Source organism: Hippoglossus hippoglossus, chromosome 9 (assembly GCF_009819705.1).
Source record: "Hippoglossus hippoglossus isolate fHipHip1 chromosome 9, fHipHip1.pri, whole genome shotgun sequence".
Lineage (NCBI taxonomy): Eukaryota > Metazoa > Chordata > Actinopteri > Pleuronectiformes > Pleuronectidae > Hippoglossus > Hippoglossus hippoglossus.
In genome coordinates, this window is record NC_047159.1 from 148972 (window position 1) to 173829 (window position 24858).

The 24858-nt window shown below is 45.0% G+C and overlaps 1 protein-coding gene across 3 annotated transcripts; it reads left to right on the plus strand.

Moving 5' to 3' along the window:
- Positions 1-355: 355 nt before the first annotated feature.
- On the plus strand, positions 356-23420 carry dab2ipa (DAB2 interacting protein a). Of its 3 annotated transcripts, XM_034596126.1 has the most exons (22): positions 356-431; positions 2757-2875; positions 3093-3195; positions 11741-11817; positions 12189-12298; positions 15828-15972; positions 16060-16232; positions 16334-16605; positions 16836-17044; positions 17134-17278; positions 17355-17499; positions 17641-17877; positions 18074-18263; positions 19014-19243; positions 19685-19776; positions 19878-20345; positions 20468-20742; positions 21527-21640; positions 21855-21977; positions 22093-22172; positions 22747-22834; positions 22983-23420. In XM_034596126.1, the coding sequence occupies exons 1-22, from the start codon at positions 371-373 to the stop codon at positions 23151-23153; spliced, it is 3627 nt and encodes a 1208-aa protein (XP_034452017.1). In that variant the 5' UTR covers positions 356-370; the 3' UTR covers positions 23154-23420. The 3 variants fall into 3 exon arrangements, with proteins under 3 accessions (XP_034452017.1, XP_034452018.1, XP_034452019.1); XM_034596127.1 differs by lacking the exons at positions 356-431; positions 2757-2875; positions 3093-3195 and adding an exon at positions 3312-3412; XM_034596128.1 differs by lacking the exons at positions 356-431; positions 2757-2875; positions 3093-3195; positions 11741-11817; positions 12189-12298 and adding an exon at positions 12656-12985.
- The last annotated feature ends 1438 nt before the right edge of the window (positions 23421-24858 follow it).

Below are 24858 nucleotides of genomic sequence, written 5' to 3' on the forward strand. Positions count from 1 at the left end.
CTGTCTATCCCTACATGCGTCTGTGTGTTTACCTGTCTGTCTCTGAATGTGTCTGTGTGTTTACCTGTCTGTCCCTACATGTGTCTGTGTGTTTACCTGTCTGTCCCTACATGCATCTGTGTGTTTACCTGTCTGTCTCTGGACGTGTCTGTGTGTTTACCTGTCTGTCTCTGGACGTGTCTGTGTGTTTACCTGTCTGTCTCTGGACGTGTCTGTGTGTTTACCTGTCTGTCCCTACATGCGTCTGTGTGTTTACCTGTCTGTCTGTCTGTCTGTCTCAGGATGGTGTCGTGTTTCGAGACAGGTGAGTGATGTCATCCTGTAGATTTCCCATCATGCATTGCTCTGCTGTGTGACGGAGCCTGTTGCCATGGAGGAGCTGGTCAAAAACATGTCCAGGTGTCAGCACCTGGGCTGGATGAACGTGATTGGTGAGTTGATGATGATGTCACACAGGTGAGACGACACATCTGAACACTGTCATAAATCACCTGCTCACTATATACAGCACTGTATAGTGACTACTATAGTAGTAGTAGTAGTGACTACTATATACAGCTTTATATAGTGGCTAGTACTATAGCACAACAACACAATTTGACTTTCGCTCGTCACAGTAAAGAAAGATTTCCTTCCTCTGTGTTTAAAGATGAAAGAAAACATTAATGAAGGGAATAATCTCCAGAGGTGGCAAAAGTACTCACATTCTTTACTTAAGTAAAGTACATATACTTGTGTAAAAACCGACTAGTAAAAGTAGAAGTACTGATTCATCTCCTTTACTCAAGTAAAAGTAAGAAAGTACAGGGTCTGAAATGTACTTAAAGGGGACATATCATGCAAATTCCACTTTGTTAGTGCTTCTACAGGTTAATGTGGGTATCTGGCTCATGTCTACCAACCCAAACACTCTGGAAAAAAACACTTGCGCGTTTTGTTATGGTTCCTCTACGTCAGAAACGTCATGCTTGAGTGACTCGAATGAGCTTCCTGGGTTTTGTGTCGTAACAATACACTGGAAGTCTCCCTACATGGCCTTGGCCCATCCCCCCCGCCCCCCCACACTCGTTACGCCGGGTTTACACCGGACGCAGCGAGGCTGCGAGGCAGCGCAGCGCAGTTCTCCAGCACGCAGCCGCCTGGCTGTTCACACGGGACGAGCATTTCTCCGCTGGTCAGCCCCATAGACTGTATATATAAGGTCAGCCCGCGATTCTGCTTTCTCCGCTTGTTGTTGTACCCGTTGAATGTCGGGGTTCGGGGGTAAATGATGGTCTTCATAGCCCCCCCCCCCCCCCCCCCCTCTCTTTCTCTCTCTGTCTGTCTGCTTGTGTGCTTGTAGTGGGGGGGCAGAGGGGGACATTTAATTATGTGATTGGGAAAATTAAAACTCCAGGACAACAGAAGGGGAATACAAAGTATGGGATGCATATTTGATAATTTATATCATATAAAATATGTAATTTATATCGTTTAAAATCATGGGGGGAGAGGGGGGAGGGGGGAGCTGGCTCATTAGCATTTAAAGGAACAGGCACTCAAAACAGGTCACTCTGTGGAGGGCTGTTTTATACAGGGTAAAAAGCTGTTTGAAATGATCCTTGTGGTATTTTGACCAAAGTATGTTACAGACATTTCATTAAGACCCCAAGGAACCATATCAACTTGTGGTAAAATGGACATGCTATGTCCCCTTTAAGTACAAAAGTAAAAAAGAATTTGAACTTCAATGATACACAATGCCTCTTTCGATGACTCGGCAAAACGAGTTTGTTAACAACCTGCACAGTGCTGGTACAGAGGAAAACTAAATCACTGGACACGGTCTAGTTTTGCTGCCAAATTTCAGACAGAATAATAAAGACTGAGCTGAACCGAGGTCCTGCATGAGCACCTGGATCAATCTTTACGGGGAGTAAATGGATGGGGAATGTGCTGGCGCTGATTAAGTCCCTGCTCTTTGTACACACCGCCGGTCGCTACTACCGATTGGATGGTTTTGTGAGGTCCTCGGATCAAACTCGACTATCTAGAGGAAGTCAAAGTCGTAACAAGGTTTCCGTACGTGAACCTGCGGAAGGATCATTACCGGTACAGCCGCTCGACCTTGGTCGACCACGGCAGCCCGACCAACCTGGACGCTTAGGGTCTCGTGCCGCCCCCCCAATGGCACACGCCGCCGGGCGTGCGCCTCTCCCGAGGCAGGGGGCAACGTGCGTAAAATGGTCATCCGTGGAGGTTTAAACCAGTAACAAGTCAGTTTTGAGAATGTAAGGAGTAGAAAGTACAGAGTAAAAGTAAAAGGTCGTCAGGAAAATAAATACTCAAGTAAAGTACAGATACCTGAAAAATCGACTTAAGTACAGTAACAAAGTATTTGTACTTTACTTCCCACCTCTGATAATCTCTACATTTAAAGATGTGCAGGACTGGGTAACTTGACCATACTCGTTAAGTGTAATAACCGTCAGGGTGAAGGAACAGTAGAAGCAGATGGTGAAGCACCTGTGCAGAGCAACACAGCACATTGTGAATTTCAACTGTTTCAAAGTTCATAAACTTTTTCAAAAGTTTGTAGATTTCAACTGTATAAAATATCGTAAATGACCAGAAAAAGTTAGATAAGTGACTGTTTATAAAAAGTTTGTAAACTTTGATTCAAACATTTGATTGTTTATTATCAGTTGTTTGTCGTTATAGTTATTAAGGAGTTCTACTGTTTCTGTGTCATGTGACGTGTTGTGATGATGTCACAGAGCTAAAGAGCGCCTCCATTCATTGGCTGTCATGTGGTCAGAGGGCGGAGCCTGACGTGTGGAGTAAAATGTTCTGCATCCTGTCAGACGCACAATTACTGCTGCTCAACAACCTGGAGGTACGAAATACATAAATAAATAAATCTGAAAAAAATCATCTTCATCATGTGAAGCTACACCTCCACATTTCTCAGGTTTTTCACATTAAAAGCCTTTTAAGGGAAGGAGATACTTTTATTTTGAAAGCGTGGAGGGAGTCCTGTCTCTAATGTGAGCCCTTCACAATAATGTGTCACAGTGATACAGGAAGTGGACATTTTGTTTCTTCTTCTTCAGGTTCATCCTCTTCTTCTGGCAGAGAGGGCGGAGACTTGTACCGTTTGGTTGCTAAGATACACTTTGCATGTGACCTCAGCCCCTTCTTTCTCCGCCCACAAAGGTAAGACAAGACAGATACACACTGACAGACACACACTACACATTCACAGACACACTGACAGACACACTTTCACAGATACACACTACACACTGACAGACACACACTACACATTCACAGGCACACTTTCGCAGACACATTACACACTCACTGACAAACACACACTACACACTCACAGAGACACACTGTCAGATGATGGACGTGGATTTTGACTTGAACGGTGAGAAAATATTTTCAACATGAATGTAATTTTTCAAGGCTCAGTCTGTTGTATGTTTTTGTGTGTTCTTTGTGTATTTGCGAGTGTGTTTGTTTGGGTTTTGTGAGTGTGTGTTTATCAGGATTTATCTCGTCTCTAATCCTGGTGATTTGTCACATTAATAATCGTATAATCTGGGATCTGAGGTCAGTTGCCATGGTAACGTGTCTGTCCACTCCTCTGGTCACACATCATCACCTACTAAAAGGTTAAAGGTCACAGTGATGTGTCTGACCTGTGATAATGACGATAATAATAATGAATTTAAAAACAATGTTAATAGGAGTAATATTTATTATAATAATGATGCTAATATGATAATTATGCTAATAATAATAATTATTGTTATAAGGATGATAATAATGACAGTGATAATAATATTGATAATTATGATAATAATGCTTATTATAATGATGATAATAATAATGACAATGATGATCCTGTTGCTGCAGAACTGTCTGTCTGAAAAGACAGACAGACAGAGCCGACAGATAGACAGGTCATAAAAGTGCTCTACATGTTATAAGGTGCAGAATCAACACACACACACAGATCGGGTAAATTTGTTTCACAGTTTGTTAAAGAGCTGAATAATCTTATTAATTTATGTTATTAATTAATAAGATTACTAATAAATACACAACAACATAAAACACACTTAACCAGTTACATCAGAACAGGCGCAAAACAAACAACCAAATCATCAATGAATCAATCAAATTATATTTGTATAGTCTCATATTCACAAATCCCAGTTTGTCTCATGGTCTTTAACAAGGTGAGACGTCCTCTGTTCTTAACCTCAACAAGAGTCAAACTACTAAAACCTTTAACAGGTAAAGAAGGTAGAAACCTCAGAGACACATGTGAGGATCCGTCTCCCAGGACGGATCCTCAGAGACACATGTGAGGATCCGTCTCCCAGGACGGACACAAGTGAACAGATGTCCCGTGGAACAGAGAACATCAGAGAGATCAGAGTATTTACAGCTTTGATTAGAATAAACACTTTGTAGCTGAAGGTCAATGAACTGATGGATTATTGTCAGTAATGGTCGAGTATCTGAGGAGAAATATTATATATCAAGCAGTCTTGTTGTGATCATAGTCCACGATCAGGATCCACTGCCGCCATCAGGATCCACCATGATCAGGATCCACCATCAGCAGCCACCTTGATCGTGGTCCACCACCACCATCAGATGCCAACACGATAAAGGATCCACCATCACGATCACGATCTCTGATTCTCGATCCACCATCATAATCCACGATGTGGATCTGTGGACGATAAGGCAAAGGGACTCCGGGGAAGAAGTGAAGTCAGTAACATGTATTGATGAGATATTAATATCTTTGATGTGATGAGGATGGAGAAGAGGAAGGAGAAGCTGGGAAGAGAAGCTCCGTGTGTCATGTGACCCCCGACCTTCTAGACCTGTAGCAGCAGAACTAAGATCAGGTCTAAGACAAACCTGGACCGGCTCTAACTATAAGCTTTATCCTAAAGGAAGGTTTTAAGCCTACTCTTAAACGTACAGAGGGAGTCTGCCTCCCGAACTGAAAGTGGGAGATGATTCCACAGGAGAGGAGCTTGATGCTGAAGCTCTGGCTCCTCCTCTACTCTTAGAGACTTTAGGGACGACAAGTAAGCCTGAATTCTGGGAGCGCAGTGCTCTAGTGGGTTGATAAGGTACTAACAGCTCTTTAAGATATAATGGTGCCATATTGTTAAGGGCCTTGAAGGTGAGGAGGAGGATTTTAAATTCTATTCTAGATTTAACCGGAAGCCAGTGTAGCGAAGCTAATACTGGAGAAATGTGCTCTCTTTTCTTGGTTCTTGTCAGGACACGTGCTGCGGCATTTAGGACAAGCTGCAGAGTCTTTAACGACTTCCTGCTGGAGCCTGATAACAAGGAATTACAATAATCCAGTCTGGATGTAACAAAGGCCTGGACTCGTTCTTCTGCATCTTTTTGAGAAAGGACATGTCTGATTTTGGAGATATTACGCAAGTGGAAAAAGGCGGTCCTAGAAATTTGTTTTAAGTGTGAATTAAAGGACAAATCAGGATCGAAGATCACTCCCAAGTTCCTGACTGTTTCATTGGAAGCAAAGACGATGTCGTCGAGAGCAGCTTCATCATTAGAGAATGTGTCTCTAAGGTGTTTAGGGCCAAGTATTAGAACCTTAGTTTTATATGAGTTTAATAAGAGAAAATTGCGGGTCATCCAGGTTTTTATGTCCTTGAGACATGCTTGGAGTTTAGTTATTTGATTACTTTGTTCAGGTTTTATTGACAAGTATAACTGGGTGTCATCCGCAGAGCAGTGGAAATTTAGCGAGTGTGTCCTGATAATGTTTCCAAGTGGAAGCATATATAATGAGAATAAAATTGGGCCGAGCACAGAGCCTTGTGGAACACCATGGTTAACTTTGGTGCGCACAGATGACTCATCATTAATTTGCACGAATTGGGAGCGATCAGAAAAATAGGATTTAAACCAGTTGAGGGCGGTTCCTTTAATGCTAATTAACTGTTCTAGTCTCTGTAATAAAATGTTATGGTCAATTGTGTCAAATGCTGCACTAAGATCTAACAGAACGAGGACAGACACAAACCCCTGATCTGAAGCTATTAGAAGATCATTAGTGACTTTTGCCAAGGCTGTCTCTGTGCTGTGATTGGCTCTAAACCCCGACTGAAAGTCTTCATATATATTATTTTCCTGGAGAAACTCACACAGCTGATTGGCTACAACTTTTTCTAGGATTTTAGACAGGAAGGGGAGGTTAGATATCGGACGATAATTGGCTAAAACCTCCGGGTCTAGGGTGGGTTTTTTGAGAAGGGGTTTGATTACAGCTATTTTAAAGGACTGTGGTACATCCTGATGATAATGACAGATTGATTGTGTTCAGTAATGAACTGTCAATTAGGGGCAGAATTTCTTTAAGTAATTTTGTAGGAATGGGGTCTGAGATACAAGTTGTTGGTTTAGAACATGAGATTATTTTGGTCAGCTGATCAAGGCTGATCAGAGAGAAGCTGTCTAAATAATTGGTATGATTCTCAGCCGTTTCTGAGTTTTCTGTTCTTGATGGTGTATTAGTGCCAGATGAGGGCAGGAGATGGTTGATTTGGTTTCTAATAGTTAGAATTTTATCATTAAAGAAATTCATAAAGATATTGCTCTTCAGGGATGGAGGGATACTGGGTTCGGTGGAGGTGTGACTCTCTGTCAGCCTGGCTACAGAGCTGAAGAGAAACCTGGGGTTGTTTTTATTCTCTTCTATTAGTTTCGAATAGTAGGCGGCTCTTGCTTTGTGGAGGGCCTTCTTATATGCTTTAACACTATTCTTCCAGTCTAGGAGATTTTCAACACGGTTGCTGAAGCTCTGGCTCCTCCTCTGCTTTAGAGACTTTAGGGACGACAGCCTGAATTCTGGGAGCTCAGGGCTCTAGTGGTGATAAGGTACTATCAGCTCTTTAAGGTTTGATGCTGCCATTTTATTAATGTAGGTGAGGAGGAGGATTTTGAATTCTAAATGTAACAGGAAGTCAGTGTAGTGAAGCTAACACAGGAGACATGTGGTCTCTGGTCCTGGTTCTCTTCAGGACACGTGCTGCAGCATTTAGGACAAACTGCAGAGTCTTTAACGACTTCCTGCTGGAGCCTGATAATAAGGAATTACAATAATCACGTCTGGATGGAACAAAGGCCTGGACTCGTCCTTCTGCGTCTTTTTGAGAAAAGACATGTCTGATGTTTGAGATGTTACGCAAGTGGAGGAAGGCGGTCCTAGAAATTTGTTTAAGTGAGAATCAAAGGACAAATCGGGATCGAAGATCACTCCCAAGTTCCTGATGTTTCACTGGAAGCAAAGACGATGTCGTCTAGAGCAGCTTCATCATTAGAGAATGTGTCTCTAAGGTGTTTAGGGCCAAGTATTAGAACCTTAGTTTTATATGAGTTCAATAAGAGAAAATTACAGCTCATCCAGGTTTTTATGTCCTTGAGACATGATGATGTTTATAATTGATGACACTGTTCTGGTTTTATTGATACATATAACTGGGTGTCATCCGCAGAGCAGTGGAAGTTTACAGAGTGTGTCCTGATAATGTTTCCTAGTGGAAGCATACAGGTGCATCTCAATAAATTAGAATATCATGGAAAAGTTCGTTTATTTCGATAATTAAATTCAAAAAGTGAAACTCATATATTATATAGATTCATTACACACAGAGTGGAATATTTCAAGCATTTACTTCTTTTAATTTTGATGATTATGGCATACAGCTAATGAAAACCCCAAATTCAGTATCTCAGAAAATTTGAATATTGTGAAAAAGTTCAATATTGTAGACTCACGATGTCACACTCTAATCAGCTAATTAACTCAAAACACCTGCAAAGGTTTCCTGAGCCTTTAAATGGTTTCTAAGGCTGGGTCAGTAGGATACACAATCATGGGGAAGACTGCTGACTTGACAGTTGTCCAGAAGACAGTCACTGACACCGTCCACAAGGAGGGTAAGCCACAAAAGGTCATTGCTAAAGATGCTGGCTGTTCACGGAGTGCTGTATCCAAGCATATTCATAGAAAGTTGAGTGGAAGGAAAAAGTGTGGTAGAAAAAGGTGCACAAGCAACAGGGATAACCGCAGCCTTGAGAGGATTGTGAAGCAACGGCCATTCAAGAATTTGGGGGAGATTCACAAGGAGTGGACGGAGGCTGGAGTCAGTGCATCAAGAGCCACCACGCACAGACGTATCCAGGACATGGGCTACAGCTGTCGCATTCCTCGTGTCAAGCCACTCCTGAACCAGAGACAACGTGGACTGCAGGCATGGACTGTTGCTCAGTGGTCCAAAGTCCTCTTTTCAGATGAAAGTAAATTTTGCATTTCATTTGGAAATCAAGGTCCCAGAGTCTGGAGGAAGAGTGGAGAGGCACAGAATCCAAGTTGCTTAAAGTCCAGTGTGAAGTTTCCACAGTCAGTGATGATTTGGGGAGCCATGTCATCTGCTGGTGTTGGTCCACTGTGTTTTATCAAGTCCAAAGTCAACGCAGCCGTCTACCAGGACATTTTAGAGCACTTCATGCTTCCTTCTGCTGACGAGGTTTATGGAGATGCTGATTTCATTTTCCAGCAGGACTTGGCACCTGCCCACACTGCCAAAAGTACCAATACCTGGTTTAATGACCATGGTATCACTGTGCTTGATTGGCCAGCAAACTCGCCTGACCTGATCCCCATAGAGAATCTGTGGGGTATTGTCAAGAGGAAGATGAGAGACATCAGACCCAACCATGCAGACGAGCTGAAGGCCGCTATCAAAGCAACCTGGGCTTCCATAACACCTCAGCAGGGCCACAGGCTGATCGCCTCCATGCCACAACGCATTGATGCAGTAATTCATGCAAAAGGAGCCCCGACCAAGTATTGACTGCATATATGTATGAACATACTTTTCATTAGGCTGACATTTCTGTATTAAAAATCCTTTGTTTTATTGGTCTTATGTAATATTCTAATTTTCTGAGATACTGAATTTGGGGTTTTCATTAGCTGTATGCCATAATCATCAAAATTAAAAGAAATAAACACTTGAAATATTTCCCTCTGTGTGTAATGAATCTATATAATATGAGTTTCACTTTTTGAATTGAATTATCAAAATAAATGGACTTTCCATGATATTCTAATTCATTGAGATGCACCTGTATATGAGAATAAAATTGGGCCGAGCACAGAACCCTGTGGAACACCGTGGTTAACTCTGGTGTGCACCGATGACTCATCATTAATTTGCACAAATTGGAATCGATCTGATAAATAGGATTTTCATTAGCGGTTCCTTTAATGCTAATGAACTGTTCTAGTCTCTGTAATAAAATGTGATGGTGTTGAATGCTGCACTAAGATCTAACAGGACGAGGACAGACACAAACATCTGAAGCTATTAGAAGCTCATTAGTGACTTTAACCAAGGCTGTCTCCGTGCTGTGATTGGCTCTAAACCCCGACTGAAAGTCTTCACATTACTTTCCTGGAGAAACTCTCACAGCTGATTGGCTACAACCTTCTCAGGAGTTTAGACAGGAAGGGGAGGTTGGATATCGGTCTGTAGTTGAAAACCTTCGGGTCCAGGGTGGTTGTTTGAGAAGGGGTTTGATTACAGCTAGTTTAAAGGACTGTGGTACATCCTGATGATAATGACAGATTGATTGTGTTCAGTAACAAACTGTCAATTAGGGGCAGAATTTCTTTAAGTCATTTTGTAGGAATGGGATCTAAGATACAAGTTGTTGGTTTAGAACATGAGATTATTCTGGTCAGCTGATCAAGGCTGATCAGAGAGAAGCTGTCTAAACAATCGGTAAGATTCTCAGCCGTTTCTGAGATTTCTGTTCTTGGTGATGTATTAGTGCCAGATGAGGGCAGGAGATGGTTGATTTTATTTCTAATAGTTAGAATCATTAAAGAAGGTCATAAAGATATTGCTCCTCAGGGATGGAGGGATACTGGGTTCGGTGGAGGTGTGACTCTCTGTCAGCTCCAGAGCTGAAGAGAAACCTGGGGATGTTTTTATTCTCTTCTCTTAATGTGGAGTAGCAGGCAGCTCTTGCTTTGTGGAGCCTTCTTATAAACTTTAACACTATTCTTCCAGGTGTTGTGCAATAGTAAGCAGACTTGATGTTGGCTAATTATTAATAATCCTAAAATATGATTATTAAAATAATAAAATTATTAATTAAAAACGATAAAGTTATCAATTAAGAATAATGAAATTATTAATGAAAAACAATAAAATTCCGGTAAGACAAGTGGACTGTGTGCGCGGCCTCGAGAGCAGCGATCAGCTGATTCGCACGGTGGCAGCGGGGATCGAGCTGTGGCCGGAGAATTTGTCTCTTTCTCCTTGGCGAAGTTTCTTCGTCCTTCTGCAGGGATGAGCAGCTGAGGAGCAGCTGTGGTTATGGACCTGGGAAAAGTCTGGGAACTCAGCCTGCGAGTGAAAGACTTTTGCCGCGGTCTTTTCAAAATAAAAATCAAGTAAAAAGGAAGTTCACAAAAAAGGGGAGAGTAAACTTAAGGTAAAAATAAAAATACAAACGTCTGGATGGTTGCTCCCTTTGAGCGGCTGGATTGTCTAGAGTAACCGGGAGAGGTTCTGGTCTAATCTTCAGCGCACGGGAATAAGCAATGAGTTGCAGGGGTGCTGCCCTATTTTTTACCTGAGAGGTGTCCGGCCTCCCTTCGGGGGGGGCCGTGGGGTCTGTTGGCTCTCAGCCAATGGAAGGCCAGAGTTTAAACTCCAGCGGCGGTTAACAACCGTGGGGGTCCACAAAGGAATTTTGGGTGTGTTCCGACCACATGGCAGAAAACTCTTAGTTCAGGCTTCTAAGGTCCCATGCAGGCCTCTCCATTGTCCTTTGTCTGGCTTCGATCCCAACACAGGCTAGGAGATATTCAACACGGTTGCTGGAGCGCCACTTCCTTTCTAGTTTTCTTGATGCTTGTTTTAACTCATGTATCTTGGAATTATACCAGGAAGCTAATTTACTATGTTTTACATGTTTCTTTTTTAGAGGCGCTATTGAGTCTAATGTTAATCGTAATGAGTCTACAGAGCTATCGACAAGGTTGATCTCAGTGGAGCTCGGGTTTTTAAAGAATTTGTTGGTTATATCGACGGATAATATGGGTTAAATTCTTTCCTTAAATTTAGCTCCAGCACTATCAGGTAGACATCTAGAAAATGAGTTTTTTATTAGTGGCATATATTTTGATAATGAGAAATCGAAGGTTATTAAATTATGGTCTGATAGAATCGGATTATGTGGAAGTACTGTTAGATGTTCAATTTTGACACCGTATGATAATACAAGGTCAAGTGTGTGGTTACAATGAGTAGGTTGGTGAACACACTGACTGAGTCTAGTACTGAAATAAATGCTACGCTAAGACATTATTATTATTGTCAACATGAATATTAAAGTCACCGACAATAATAACTATCTGTTTTTATAAATATCTGCTTGATAAAAACTCAGGGAATTCCGTTAAAAATTCAGAATAAGCCCCAGGAGCACGGTAAACTACAGCAAATATGATTGGCTGATGTGATTTCTTGGATGGGTGTGGAAGACTAAGAACGTGTGTGATGACAAATAACCCGTCTGTGTGTAATGAGGCTGGTCACCATGGTAACAGCTGTCACAGCTGACTGCTGGGAAAGACTACAAACACTCCCATGATGCATTTTGTCTGTTCCAGATGTTCCAGGGAGGGGTGTGCGCCGACAGAGCATGTCCAGTAGCTTCGCTGTGGACACACCCACTGCCAGAGTGACGGTGAACACACACGCACACACACGCACACACACACAGGACTCAGCCTGTTGTTTCCATAGTAACAAGAGGTCAGCTATCAATCAGCAGTTTTGCTCCCCCTACGGGTGAAACACTGACATCATAGATCCTTCAAGTAAAAGTAGAAATATCACAGACTAAAAGTAATCCACTACAAGTAAAATGAACAGACAGGCACAAACACACACTCAAACATACACACACAGACACATATACACGCATACACACACACAAACAGACACATACAGAGACACACACACACAGACAGACACACACATATACACCATCAGTATAAGTATAATAGGTCAGATCCTGATTCGTTCTGATTCGATCTTCGTCCTCCTCTTCCTCAGGGTTTTCTCTCTCGGCGGTTGAAACAGTCTCTGCGTCGAACTCGTTCGCAACCAAAACTCTCTCGTCAGAGCAGTGTGAAGAATGACGCCATCACTTCCGCAGACGCCAGGTAACAAACACGCCTTTTTGATAATCAATAAGTAAGAAGAATAGCTAGAATTCTGCTGGTGTTGTCTGAACGATCAATAGCGTGGCCCTCCTCTTCGATCAGTCACACTTACGCCTCCTGCTGGATCAGGTCTGGTCCTCGTTCAGGGGGAAACATTTTCTGACGGGTGTTGACTTAGACCAGTGTTGAAAGATGTTGAGGGGGTTCAACTCCTGTTTTGATCTGTTTCTGTTGAGCGGGGTGTGGGTCGGTGTGTGGAGGATGGGGGGGGTGTAATCTCTGTACCACACACTGTGGAGGACGGGGGAGGAGAGGGGGTGGATTAAATAAAGGAGGGGGGGTAGGGCACCCTCACTGCAGGGGAGGGGCAACTGCTGACAGAGAGAGAGAGAGATGTAGTTCTGGAGCCGTGTAGCATCAGCAAGCTAACAGAGATAGAGAGAGAGAGAGAGAGAGAGAGAGAGAGAGAGAGAGAGAGAGACAGAAAGAAAGAGAGAGAGAAAGACAGACAGACAGACAGACACAGAGAGAAAGACAGACAGGTTTTCAGCCTTGTGACCAAACATCGTCAGGCTTAGCAGTTTCTCAACCTTCCTCCTCCATCTTCCTCTTCCATCCTCCTCCTCCATCTTCCTCCTCTTCACTAACGGAGAACATCCCCCTCCTCCGCCTCTCTCAGGATGCTCGGTGAGTTTGTCTTCACGCATCAGTGTCTTTGTCCTCTGAGCGTCTGAATAACTGTGCTGCAGTGAATCACTGCTGTGTGTGTGTGTGTGTGTGGGGGGGGCATCTCTTACCTGATTTGCATGATCATACATGCTGCAGTTCTGTGTGTTAGCCTGCACACAGCTAGTCTAGTATGTTAGCATGTTGCTAGGATATATTAAGCAGCAGTACACACACATGCGTGTTTTTTTCTTCCAGTGCATTTCTTCACTGGAAAAAATTTCATTAAAATGTTTCAATCCATCAATAGTTCTATGTTGGTGTGTTTGTTATGTTTGAGATGTGTCTATACATCTGTTTGACCAATCACAGCTTTGTGAGCTCCGCCTCTCTCTGAATACCTGGACTCTGGTTTAGTTTCACCTTTTGAAGGTAGAAAGCAGAACTTGGAACCATGACAACACAGTAAGTTTCAGGTTGGAAGGTTCCTGTGGTGGAAAAGAGCTAAAACACGACAAAGCTGTGACCACGTCTCACTTCTGTGTTAATGCTGACGGTTTGAAAAACAATGAAATCATCAACCTCTTCGATACGTCAGATAAGTTCCAGCTCTAACAAACAGAACAGAACCAAACACCTCTGCTCTACATGGGCAGCTGTGGCTCAGTTAGAGCAGTTGTCCTCTAACCAGAAGATTGGGGGTTCGATCCCAGTCTTTCCCATTCTGCCCCTTCTGGTGTGTATGAATGGTAAGAGATGCACTGTAGAGTGCTTTGAGTGGTCATCAGACTAGAATAGATCTATATAAATACAGACAATAATTTACCATTTACATGTTCTTAAAAGGTTCTGTACACTCATCATGACATTTCTGTGGTACCTGCATACATTTTTAAAAGGAGCACTGGGTCGTATAGAAAGTGGAACCTCCATTAGAACCTGGTTCGGAAGAAATCAGTTGAGGGATGGCGTCTGTGAACAGGAGAGTTTGACTGTGAAGAGGCAAACTCAGCTGGATACTCAGCCACGTCAAGAACAACACAACAAAACGACACAACACTACCTGAGCCAAGACCCTGAGGGAACCAACAGAACAAGTAGCGGAAGTGACTCTAAGCACAGGACTCCTGGTTGGACACAGGTGAGAGAACAGGAAGTAGAATCACCTGATTCTCTCGGTTCTCTTGATTAAGAAGAAGAATCTCTAATGTTTTCATTATCACGATGTTCGTCTAAACATGGTAATGATGTCATCTGATGATGGTCCGACCCTAATTATGTTCCCCATCATTCACCTGCTCTGTGACCGTTCTTCGGTGTAAAGTCACTCTTTGGAACAAAGATGGCAGTACTTACGAGAGTTCAGAGTCCGCGCCACAAACTTTTGTATATCAGTGTTTTCTTACTGGCTCTTTTTGCACAAACATTGCTTTCATAAATTCACTATGTACCTTCTTCACCATGGAGAACATACAGTACTCCCCTGGGTCTTTTGTTTACCAGTACCTTGGAGGAGGAAGCATACCAGCACTATGTGCACAACCCAACAGAGAAACAGCAAACCTCCTCTGCCCAGTATCCTACTCGCTAATGTCAGTCTCTGGACGACAAGCTAGACAGACTGTGACTGTGCATCACCCTGGAGAGTTTCTCCTTCAACAGACCCGACAGAACTCAGCTCACAGGTAAGTTCAGAGTAGGAGCTGTGTGCTTCATGTTTAAGCAACACACTGCTCCCTGGTTCTGGAGCTGGTAATCATCAAAGTTTGACCCTTCTAACTCCCCAGAGAGTTCAGCTCAGTCTTCCTCACAGAAACAGAGACGGACAAGGTCCTGCAGGGCTGCTTTTAAGGAGAACTGACGGACCGATCTTTGAGAATGCAGCTAATGGAAACATAATTTACTCTCTCATAGGATATAAAAGATCTCAGTCTTCCCCATCTGCATGCTGAAGTGTCCTTGAGCAAGATACTGAACCCCAAACTGCCCCTCATAGAAAAAGTGCTGCCTATAAATGCACTGTAGGAATGTGTGTGTGAATGGCATAAAAAAGTTGTCATCAAGACTAGAAAAGATCTATATAAATACAGACCAAATACTGACATTGTTCAGCCTACCCGGACAAAGTTAAGTGCCTGCCACACAGCCACATGGGGATAGGGAGGCTGCCACATTGACCCTGGAAACTAGAGACAGTCCTTCAAAAGGGTCATACCCACACAAAGCCCCCAGGCCAAATGGCATCCTGGGTGTGCATCGATCAACTGGCAGAGATGTTCACCAACATCTTCAACCTCTCCCTGGTCCTTGGTCCCTGACCCCTCCAAGGCATCATCAAAGTCCAAACCCTTTTCAGTTTGCCTACAGACCGAACAGTACCACAGATGATGCCATCGCCTTGGCAACTCAGGCCAATCACCCACCTGGACAAAGAGAAAACATATAACAGAATGTTCTTCATCGATAACAGCTCAGCAACACCATCATTCCCTCAGACCTTGTATCGATGCTCATTGATATTGGTCTAGATATTTGACTTCCTGACAGACAGGCCCCAGGTGATGAGAGTCAGCTGATGTGTGCTCAGCCCCTCTTGTGCTCCCTGTTCACTCATGACTGTACTGCTGAGTATATTTCCAGATTCTTCTTCTGTTTCTTCCTCACTTCTCTGTGCCCTTCAGTCATGAAGCCTCTTTTCACATTGTTTTATTCTCGCTAAGTCGAAATTGTCACATTTTGACGGGAGATGTGAAGCTATGTTTTTTATATTGTGATTCGTGATTACTATATAAATAGTATTTGATTGATTGATTACTGAATCGTTTTTTCTTAAGAATCTTCTTTTCACCCCTCCTTGTTTCAGGTGTGTAATGCAGCAGCTGCGTTGTGATAGCCAGGAGTCATTGCTAAGCGCTGGCTGTGTGTCATCTCTGGAGCTCAGGATGGACCAATCAGTGATCATTAAACCTGTCCACTCGTCCCTGCTCGGACAGGACTACTGCTTCGAGGTCACACAGAAATCACACACAGTACATAACTGACAACACATTGATCCTTGTGTTTCTGTGGTGATGACATCTCACCCTGTCTCCTAGGTAACAACCTCGACAGGCACCAAATGTTTCTCTTGTCGTTCGGCGGCAGAGCGAGATAAATGGATGGAGAACCTACGACGAGCCGTTCATCCCAACAAAGACAACAGCAGGAGGCTGGAGAACGTCCTGACGCTGTGGGTCATCGAGGCCAAAGACCTGCCTGCCAAGAAAAGGTACGGGGCCTAGATCTAACGCTTTAGGGCGCTACACCGAAACCAGGTAATGTAGGATCCATTACCTCTGCAGTGTAGTAACTGTTGTACTTGTCCCACAGGTACTTCTGCGAGCTGTGTCTGGATGACAGTCTGTACGCTCGGACATCATGTAAACTGAAGACGGACAACATCTTCTGGGGTGAACGTTTCGACTTCAGCAGTCTGCCGTCCGTCAGTGCCGTCACCCTCCACCTCTACAAAGACACAGACAGAAAGAGGAAGAAGGATAAGAGCAGCTATGTCGGTTTGGTCAACATCCCTGTCCCCATGGTGACAAGCAGACAGCTGGTGGAGAAGTGGTACTCGGTGAGCACACCGAGTACAAGTCGAGGTACGTAGGTCCTCATTCAAAAACAAACTAGAGTATGGCACTGGAAAAATCTTCTGTCAGAACCTTACGAAACTGATCCGAACCTGAATATCATTTCGAAATTTGACCAAAATTTGAAATTATGTAATGGTTTTTATTCACAAAACAACAAACATCCGAACTCTCATATTATGACTCCCAACAACGGGACCACAGAGTTCACATGCCAACGACCATCTCTCATGTTTTAGGTAAGTCGTCTGTGCCCATGGTGCGAATCAAAGCTCGTTACCAGAGCATTGTCATCTTGCCGATGGAGCAGTACAAAGAGTTTGCAGAGTACATCAGCTCCAACTACCTGCTGCTGTGCAACACACTAGAGGCCGCCATCAGCCTTAGAGCTAAGGAGGAGCTTGCCGCTGCACTCGTCCACATCCTGCACAGCACCGGGAAGGCCAAGGTAGCCCCGCACCTATATCAAACCCTCCCCCTCACAACACCGGTAACCACAGCCACCTCAAATACCTGAACTTTGACCCCTATATTTAGGACTTCCTCACAGACCTGATGATGTCAGAGGTGGATCGTTGCCGTGACAATGACCAGCTGATCTTCAGAGAGAACACCCTGGCAACAAAAAGCATCGAAGAATACCTGAAGCTGATTGGACAAAAGTACCTACAGGATGCCCTCGGTAACCGATGGATCAGTTAAACTGTTTTTACCTGTTCAGGTGATTAGTCGTTAATCTCAGGTGTTCCTGTGTTCAGGTGAGTTCATCAAAGCTCTGTACGAGTCAGACGAGAACTGTGAGGTCGACCCGTCACGCTGCTCGACCTCTGACCTCGCAGAGCATCAGGCCAACCTGAGGATGTGCTGCGAGCTCGCCTTCTGCAAGATCCTCGACTCCTACAGGTACACCTACACACACCTACACCTATACACACACACACACACACACACACACACACACACACACACACACACACACACACACACACACACACACACACACACACACGGCAGTGCCAACACCTCTGTGTATCATTCGATCAGGGTCTTCCCTCGGGAGCTGAAGGAGGTGTTTGCGTCATGGCGTCAGGAGTGTGGTAACCGAGGTCGACCTGACATCAGTGAGCGTCTCATCAGCGCCTCATTGTTCCTGCGCTTCCTGTGTCCTGCTGTGATGTCACCATCGCTGTTCGACCTGATGCAGGAATACCCTGACGAGCGCACAGCGAGAACTTTAACTCTCATCGCCAAAGTCATCCAGAACCTCGCCAACTTCAGCAAGTACGTCAAACTCTTATTATGAAGTAAAACAGGAGGACTTTTATTTTGAGGTATAACAGGATGACTTTTGAGTTGAAGTGCAACAGGAGGACTTTTATTTCGTAGTAAAACAGAGGACTTCTTATTGTGAAAAATGAATCACCTCTGTAATGTGATATATGTAGTGCGTTACCTGTTTGTTTCCTTTTTGCGACAGGTTCGGCACAAAGGAGGAGTACATGCTGTTCATGAACGATTTCGTGGAGCGTCAGTGGAGCAGCATGCAGCGTTTCCTGCAGGAGATCTCTAACCCAGACGGACTGAACCACACGGCAGGCTTCGACGGATACATCGACCTCGGCAGGGAGCTGTCAAGTCTGCACACCCTGCTCACCGAGCTCGACCAGGTAAAACACTGACCAGGTAACACACTGACCAGGTAACAAACTGACTAGGTAACAAACTGACCATGTAACAAACTGACCAGGTAACAAACTGACCAGGTAACAAACTGACCAGGTAACACACTGACCAGGTAACACACTGACCAGGTAACACACTGACCATGTAACAAACTGACCAGGTAACAAACTGACCAGGTAACACACTGACCAGGTAACAAACTGACCAGGTAACAAACTGACCAGGTAACACACTGACCAGGTAACACACTGACCAGGTAACACACTGACCAGGTAACAAACTGACCAGGTAACACACTGACCATGTAACAAACTGACCAGGTAACAAACTGACCAGGTAACAAACTGACCAGGTAACACACTGACCAGGTAACACACTGACCAGGTAACACACTGACCAGGTAACAAACTGACCAGGTAACACACTGACCAGGTAACAAACTGACCAGGTAACAAACTGACCAGGTAACAAACTGACCAGGTAACACACTGACCAGGTAACACACTGACCAGGTAACAAACTGACCAGGTAACAAACTGACCAGGTAACACACTGACCAGGTAACAAACTGACCAGGTAACAAACTGACCAGGTAACACACTGACCAGGTAACACACTGACCAGGTAACAAACTGACATCTCTCCAACTGTCTTTCTCTCCACCTCTATCTCTCCACCTGTCTGCCCCCTTCCTCCAACTGTCTCTCTCTCTCTCTCCACCTGTCTGTCTCCAGGCGTCTCTGTCGAAGCTCGGCCCTCTTCCTCGGATCCTCAGAGATGTGTCGACGGCGCTGGCTAACCCTGGGGTCGTGCTTAATCATGGGGGTGTGTCCTCTCCAGAGCCTCAGCGGGTAGTGTCTCCGCCCTCACTCTCTCCGCCCCCTCTGTCGCCACCCCTCTCCCCCCCGCTGGCCACCTGTAATCCCTCCATTGGCCTGCAGGGAGGCGTCGGACTGGACGGAGGGTTAGCAACATTTTCCTGTTAGCATTAGCATCAAACAGCAGACTAGCGTTGCTACATTGACAGAAGGGCTGTGGCCGAAATCTCTCACTAATCACGATGTAGTGAATCTTCCATATTGTAGTTCTGTCCGCATGTTTAGTGAGATTTTTATACCCTATATAGTGCACTCATTGTTTCCCACAATGCATTGGGAAAAGTAGTGTACAGCCAATGGTCACTAACTGAGCAACATATACCGACGAGAGGAGAGAGGTCAGCAGGTATAAATGTAAATACGAGCAGAGCCTTACAACCTGAGACAAACATGTTTATTTCTACATTTAAAGATTCAACGTGTTATTCAAGAGTAAAATAAACATTTAAAATTCACTGTGGGATTTTACAACGGCCGACACTTCCTGTGTAATAAGTAATCTAATGTGTGTTTGTGTCTGTGTGTAGCTTGGTGGATTTTACCAGACTTCCGTCTCCAACTCCAGAAAACAAAGATTTGTTTTTTGTCACTAAAGGGTCAAGTCTTCAGCCTGCGTCAGGTGACTTTTGATCTCTGATCTTTAGCAAATCAGCCTCCATGTTTCCTGAGCGAGTGTGTGACCTATGATCCTTCCTGTGCTGCTGATGTCACTTCCTGTAGGCCTGCAGGGCTCTCCGGCTCCGAGCTCTTCCTACTCAGAGCCCAATGAGAACGAGGCTGCCTTTGAAATGACCAATGGAGCCAGGAGGGAGGGGCCAGAGCTAACCAATGAGAGCCGCAGTCGGTCTCTGGTCGACCTGCAGGACTCCTCCCCTAGCGATGGCCTGGATGACAGCCAATGGCAGCGCAGGACAGGGCTCCTCCCTCTGTCCTTCCAGAACCCGGTGTATCACATGACTACCACGTCTCCACGACAACCACAGCAGCAGACAGACGCCACGCCCTCGGACGGCTCAGTGGGGTCTCAGGGAAACGCAGACGAGAGGATCACCATGGCGACAAAACCGGCTTTTCTTACCCAGATGTCCGTGGGGCTCGGAGCGGGGGAAAGGACGTCAGCCATGTCGAGTAGCAGCAGTGGAGAAGAATACTCGAGACGAGCGCTGTCACTGACTGACACGCTGACAGGTATCATGATGACGTATAACTTTAAAAATAAACGACTGTAATAAGATCAATTTAAATTACAATGCAACGTTAATCTTCAAATACAGTACGAACCCTATTCAAATATTGTTCCTCCCCCTCAGGTGGTCCCACCCCCCCTCGTCAGAACTCGTCAGGCCCTCAGAGACGCATTGATCAGCCTCCTCCCCCCAACTCCGCTCCGCCAGGACCACCTCGAGGCCGGACACCTCCCAGCATGCTCAGTGGCAGCGGGGGCTCCGCCTACCCTCCCCGCCCCGCCTCCGGCAGCATGATGTCATCGAGCCCAGATTGGCCGAGCAGCGGCCAGACGCGGCTCAGACAGACGTCATCATCGTCTAAAGGAGACAGTCCGGAGAAACAACGACCTGCTGCCAAGGTAACCAGGCTGCTACTATAGGAACCTTCTGACCCGGGATCAGTGTCACAACTTATGTGTCACTGATGAATCTGCAGCTTAACATCAGGTTAACTGTTGATCCCCTGTACCACGAAGTTCAACATATTCAGCATCTCTTTCAGTTATCCAGCTAAACTTAACAATCACATGACACTGGTTATAAACTCATAAAGTTAATTCAGGTTTTCCTCTAGATATGAACATGTGCACATAAAAGGGGCAGGGTTTGCTGCATATGACCTATCACAGACATGGACAAGTCAAAATGATGTCTGTGGTTCTGGGAGCACTTTACGGGTCAGGCTGGTTCTGTTGGGCTCCAGCAGCTGACAAAGGTTTATCCTCTGAGGAGAATCTAGATCTTTCAGAAGCTCATCAGAGGAGCTCAAAGGATCTTGTGGGTCTCAGAAGACCCTGGTCCTCCTCAGAGACTCGAACCATCCACACCAGCTCCACGGATCCTCTAAGAACATGATGTCATGGTTCAAAGGAAGGGATTGGTCAGTGGGCGGAGCTTTATACTGTTTGATCTCTTATCTCCAACTTAACCTGGAGCAGGTTAGCTGTTCATCATAAGTTACCATGGCGATTTACCACGACAACAAGTGAACGAGCTTTGTAGGACTGAAAACTCTGAATTAAACCTGAAGTTAACCTGATAACCACAAATGCTGCCCCATAGTACAGGGCTCAAGTAAACTGTTAACCAAGTTAAATATTAACCAGGTTAACTCCAGGTGTGTGTGTGTGTGTGTGTGTTCAGGCTCCCTCTCCCTGTGCGTTGGATCGTACGGCGGCCTGGCTTCTCAACATGAACTCCACCTCTTCTTACTGCGAGGCGGAGGATGATCGCCATGACGACGCCCTTATCGAAAAAGTATGAAATACTCCTACTACAGGTTCTGACTGTGTGTGTCTTTCTATAGTTATGAGGCCAATTTTGGTTCAATACCATCATTGTGAGGACATTTTGTCTGTTCCTCGCAAATGTGTGTGTGTGTGTGTGTGTGTGTGTGTGTGTGTGTGTGTGTGTGTGTTTCTGACTTTGTGTAAATGTGTGTTTCTGACTGTGTGTGTGTGTGTGTGTGTAGTACCAGCAGGAGATTGCGTTGCTGCAGGAGAAGTTGCGTGTTGCGTCTCTGCGTCAGGACGAGTGTGAGACTCGTCTGCTGGTTCAGGATCAACAGAACCAGAGGATGCTGCAGGAGTACCAGGTACTGTGATGTCATCGGTCACCTGACTCACCCACCAGTGATGTCATCAGTCAGCCATGATGTCATCAGTCACCTGTGATGTCATCAGTCAGCTGACAGTGTGTTTGTGTTTCAGTCTCGTCTTGAGGACACAGAGAGTCGACTGAGACGACTTCAGGACGACAAAGATCTTCAGATGAACAGTATCATCAGCAGGTGACCTGTCTGTCTCTACCTGTCTGTCTCTACCTGTCTGTCTCTACCAGTCCGTCTCTACATGTCCGTCTCTACCTGTCCGTCTCTACCTGTCTGTCTGTAGCTGTCCATCTCTACATGTCTGTCTGTACCTGTCTGTCTCTACCTGTCTGTCTCTACCTGTCCGTCCCTACCTGTCTGTCTGTAGCTGTCCGTCTCTACCTGTCCGTCTCTACCTGTCCGTCCCTACCTGTCTGTCTCTACCTGTCCGTCTCTACCTGTCCGTCCCTACCTGTCCATCCCTACCTGTCTGTCTCTACCTGCCTGTCTCTACCTGTCCGTCTCTACCTGTCTGTCTCTACCTGTCCGTCTCTACCTGCCTGTCTCTACCTGTCCATCCCTACCCGTCCGTCCCTACCTGTCTGTCTGTAGCTGTCCGTCTCTACATGTCTGTCTCTACCTGTCTGTCTCTACCTGTCCGTCCCTACCTGTCCGTCCCTACCTGTCTGTCTCTACCTGTCCGTCCCTACCTGCCTGTCTCTACCTGTCCGTCTCTACCTGCCTGTCTCTCAGCAGCTGTCTGTCTCTCTTACAGGTTGATGGCAGTAGAGGAGGAGTTAAAGAAGGACCACTCTGATATGCAGGCTGTGGTCGACTCCAAACAGAAGATTATAGAGGCTCAGGTCTGTTCACCTCTTTTATATTTATATCATCATTAGATTATTATATCTATATGTTGTATTTATATTCACATTTGTATATTATGTTTGTTTATTAATAGACATTATCAGACTCTGACCTGTCTGTCTCTCTCACCTGTCTGTCTCTCAGGAGAAGCGAATAGCGAGTCTGGACGCGGCGAACACTCGCCTGATGGCGGCGCTGACTCAGCTGAAGGAGCGCTATGCTGTGACATCACAGAGAAACGGCCTGTCTCCTAGCAACACGTCGTCCCTGCAGATCACCGAGAACGGAGAGTTCCGCAACTCCAGCAACTGCTGAGCTCATTGGTTGTGACAGCCGGGAGGGGGCGGGGCCTGAGGCAGAACTATCTCATCAAACACACAATTTTTTTTACATCAATCAATTAACACAATCAACCCTCAGCTCCTCTAGTCCGGCTCCGCCCCCGTTCCTAGGTTATCATCCATTTCCTGATTTTGATTTGCATGTTTCTTAACGACAGCTGACATCACATCCTGTTTCCTTCCTCTGGTCCAATCATATTAACTCCAAATGTTTATGGCTCATACATACATCGATCATTTTTAAAGGAACAGTCCAACACTGTCGTCTCAGTCAGTTTCATGTCTGTGTACAGAGACAGGTCCTGGTCAGCCTAGCTTAGCATTAGCCGGGAAGCAGAGGGAGACTGACCTAGTTAGCCTAGCCTAGCTCCATCTGAGCAGAACATTAATGGAACTGTTGCGTTGTCGTCGCTTCCTTAGCGTCGAACGTTGTTAGTTTGTGTTAATTTTACTGATTTTAATGTAAACATCAGATTCTATTGTGAGACAGTAAAAACTTTAAATTGTGATGAAATGTTTATGAGAAAAAACACACACACACACACACACACACACACTGCCCCCTGCTGGACTCTGTTGCTCAATGTTGCTTCTGTCTCTGTATTTATTTTCTTCTTATCGATATTTATCAATATTTATAAAAGATGCCCCAATAAACTATTACACTATCAAACTGTGGCTATGGTAATGAATGACACTATGGCAATGAGTAACATGCTCACACACACATCACTGTAACAATGGAGTACACATGGTTCCCGCCCAGAAACTAGCCGGTGAAGGTCGAAGGTTCAAACCCCTGTTTGAGGGTCACTGTGGGCGTGTCAGGGCGTCGGCCTGCACATGAGTCTGTTAGCTGTTAGCTGTTAGCATCACCCTGAGGCCTCAGATACAAACAACAAGCTGCTGTACTGTGACAATGTGGGGGATTCATTCATATATATATATATATATGATTTTAATCAGTTAATCAAGTGTCTTGTTTGCCCCCTGGTGTTTCTGATGAGGAAGTGCAGCTCAAGCCTTCTGCTCAGAGGTAAGACCAACACACCGGAAGTCTGGCTTTTATCTTTCAAAATAAAGGTTTAGGACTTTGGTTGAATAATAAGTCAGGTTGTGTTGAAATCGGATTAAAGATGATTATACTCAGAGAAAGTGTGTAACGTGACAACCCTGAGGGAGTCGTGTAATAGATTACTGTAGAGTTTATACACGTGAACACAAACGGGCTTTTATTTTGAAGGTCTGTACCGGAAGTGTGTCGCTTTCTGCAGAGAAGGAGGAGCTGAAGGTCACAGCTGCAGGAACATCTGTATCGATCACCATCGATTATCAGCTGCACGAGGACAGGCGCGTGGCGTGAGACAGCCGGACGGAGCGACAGACGGATCAGCTGCTACATCCCTGCCTGTCTGATCCTCCATCAGCTGTCTGTCTCTCTCTGTCTCTCTCTCTATCTGTCTCTCTCTGTCTCTCTCTGTCTCTCTCTCTCTGTCTCTGTCTCTCTCTCTCTCTCTCTGTCTCTCTCTCTCTCTCTCTCTGTCTCTCTCTGTCTCTCTCTCTCTCTCTCTCTGTCTCTGTCTCTCTCTCTCTCTCTCTCTGTCTCTCTCTCTCTCTCTCTGTCTCTCTCTCTCTCTCTCTCTCTCTGTCTCTCTCTCTCTCTCTCTCTCTGTCTCTGT

Excerpts from the sequence above, each read along its gene's own strand:
- dab2ipa (XM_034596126.1), top strand. The coding sequence starts at position 371 with ATGGAGGAGCTGGTCAAAAACATGTCCAGGTGTCAGCACCTGGGCTGG. Across the intron at positions 16,606-16,835 it reads CACACCGAGTACAAGTCGAG|GTAAGTCGTCTGTGCCCATG; the intron begins GTACGTAGGTCC and ends CTCATGTTTTAG. Across the intron at positions 17,279-17,354 it reads GTACCTACAGGATGCCCTCG|GTGAGTTCATCAAAGCTCTG; the intron begins GTAACCGATGGA and ends TCCTGTGTTCAG.